Source organism: Buceros rhinoceros, unplaced genomic scaffold (genome assembly GCF_000710305.1).
Source record: "Buceros rhinoceros silvestris isolate BGI_N320 unplaced genomic scaffold, ASM71030v1 scaffold19941, whole genome shotgun sequence".
Lineage (NCBI taxonomy): Eukaryota > Metazoa > Chordata > Aves > Bucerotiformes > Bucerotidae > Buceros > Buceros rhinoceros.
The window spans coordinates 56,637-57,412 of NW_010393947.1; the positions used below are offsets into that span (position 1 = coordinate 56,637).

At 43.0% G+C, this 776-nt stretch overlaps 1 protein-coding gene across 1 annotated transcript in view; it reads right to left on the bottom strand.

The window, feature by feature from the left end:
* FGFR2 (fibroblast growth factor receptor 2) overlaps window positions 1-776 on the bottom strand; it is an 81,215-nt gene that overhangs the window by 56,287 nt on the left and 24,152 nt on the right. The window contains 1 exon segment of the mRNA XM_010145076.1: window positions 743-776. This exon segment is cut by the window's right edge and continues 2 nt beyond it. Within this exon segment, the coding sequence (XP_010143378.1) occupies window positions 743-776 (34 nt within the window).

Genomic DNA, 776 nt, shown 5'->3' on the forward strand with positions numbered 1-776 from the left:
GTGGCCAGGGTAGTGCTGGAACAGCAATTTGCCACGCCAGTCACGCACTCCCAGTCCCTGGGAGGAGCAGGATACGATGACAGAATCGTGACTTCTGACCTGACCCAGGCAGATAGCGGGAGGTGAAAGGTCCGTGCGCTACCCCGCTGAGCTCCCTGGCCTCCCTAAAACTCCCTCTTAATCAGTAACCACCAAGTTAGACCAAAACATCTAATCTGAAGCTGTTTAAAATTCAAACAAACCCTTGTAAGTAATTGCTGTTACTTTCCCTCAAATTCTTCTTCCCATTTCAGTTTCACAGATCATAAACTCTATAGAAAATAATAACTTTTGACTTCCACCCTTTCCTTCATTAAGCTGCTGACAGTCGCCAGAGTGGGTGGTCATGTTTTTAACAACTCAGCTGAAAATGCGTAAAGCAAACCAGTCTCACTCCGCTTTGCAAAGTCAGTCTTTAGTTTTCCAAATCGTCTCTGTAAATAATCCTCAGCTGTGCTGCTCTCCTACAAGCTTCAATTTCAGGGAAAAAATATAGAATTAGTACTTGGTAACCCCCAAAGAAACTGGCCACCCTTCCCCAGATGAAAACTTTGTTTGTTTGTTTGTTTGTTTCTGCATTTTATCAGATGATTTTTCTATTGACTTCAAGAAGCTTGTTTGGTTTGGGGGTTAGTTTGGGTTTTGGTTTTTTTACAGCCGTGGTGAAGAACAGAAATTGCAAAATCACATCATGAGATCCTACCTTATACCCGCCAATACGATGCTCTTGTTTGAAC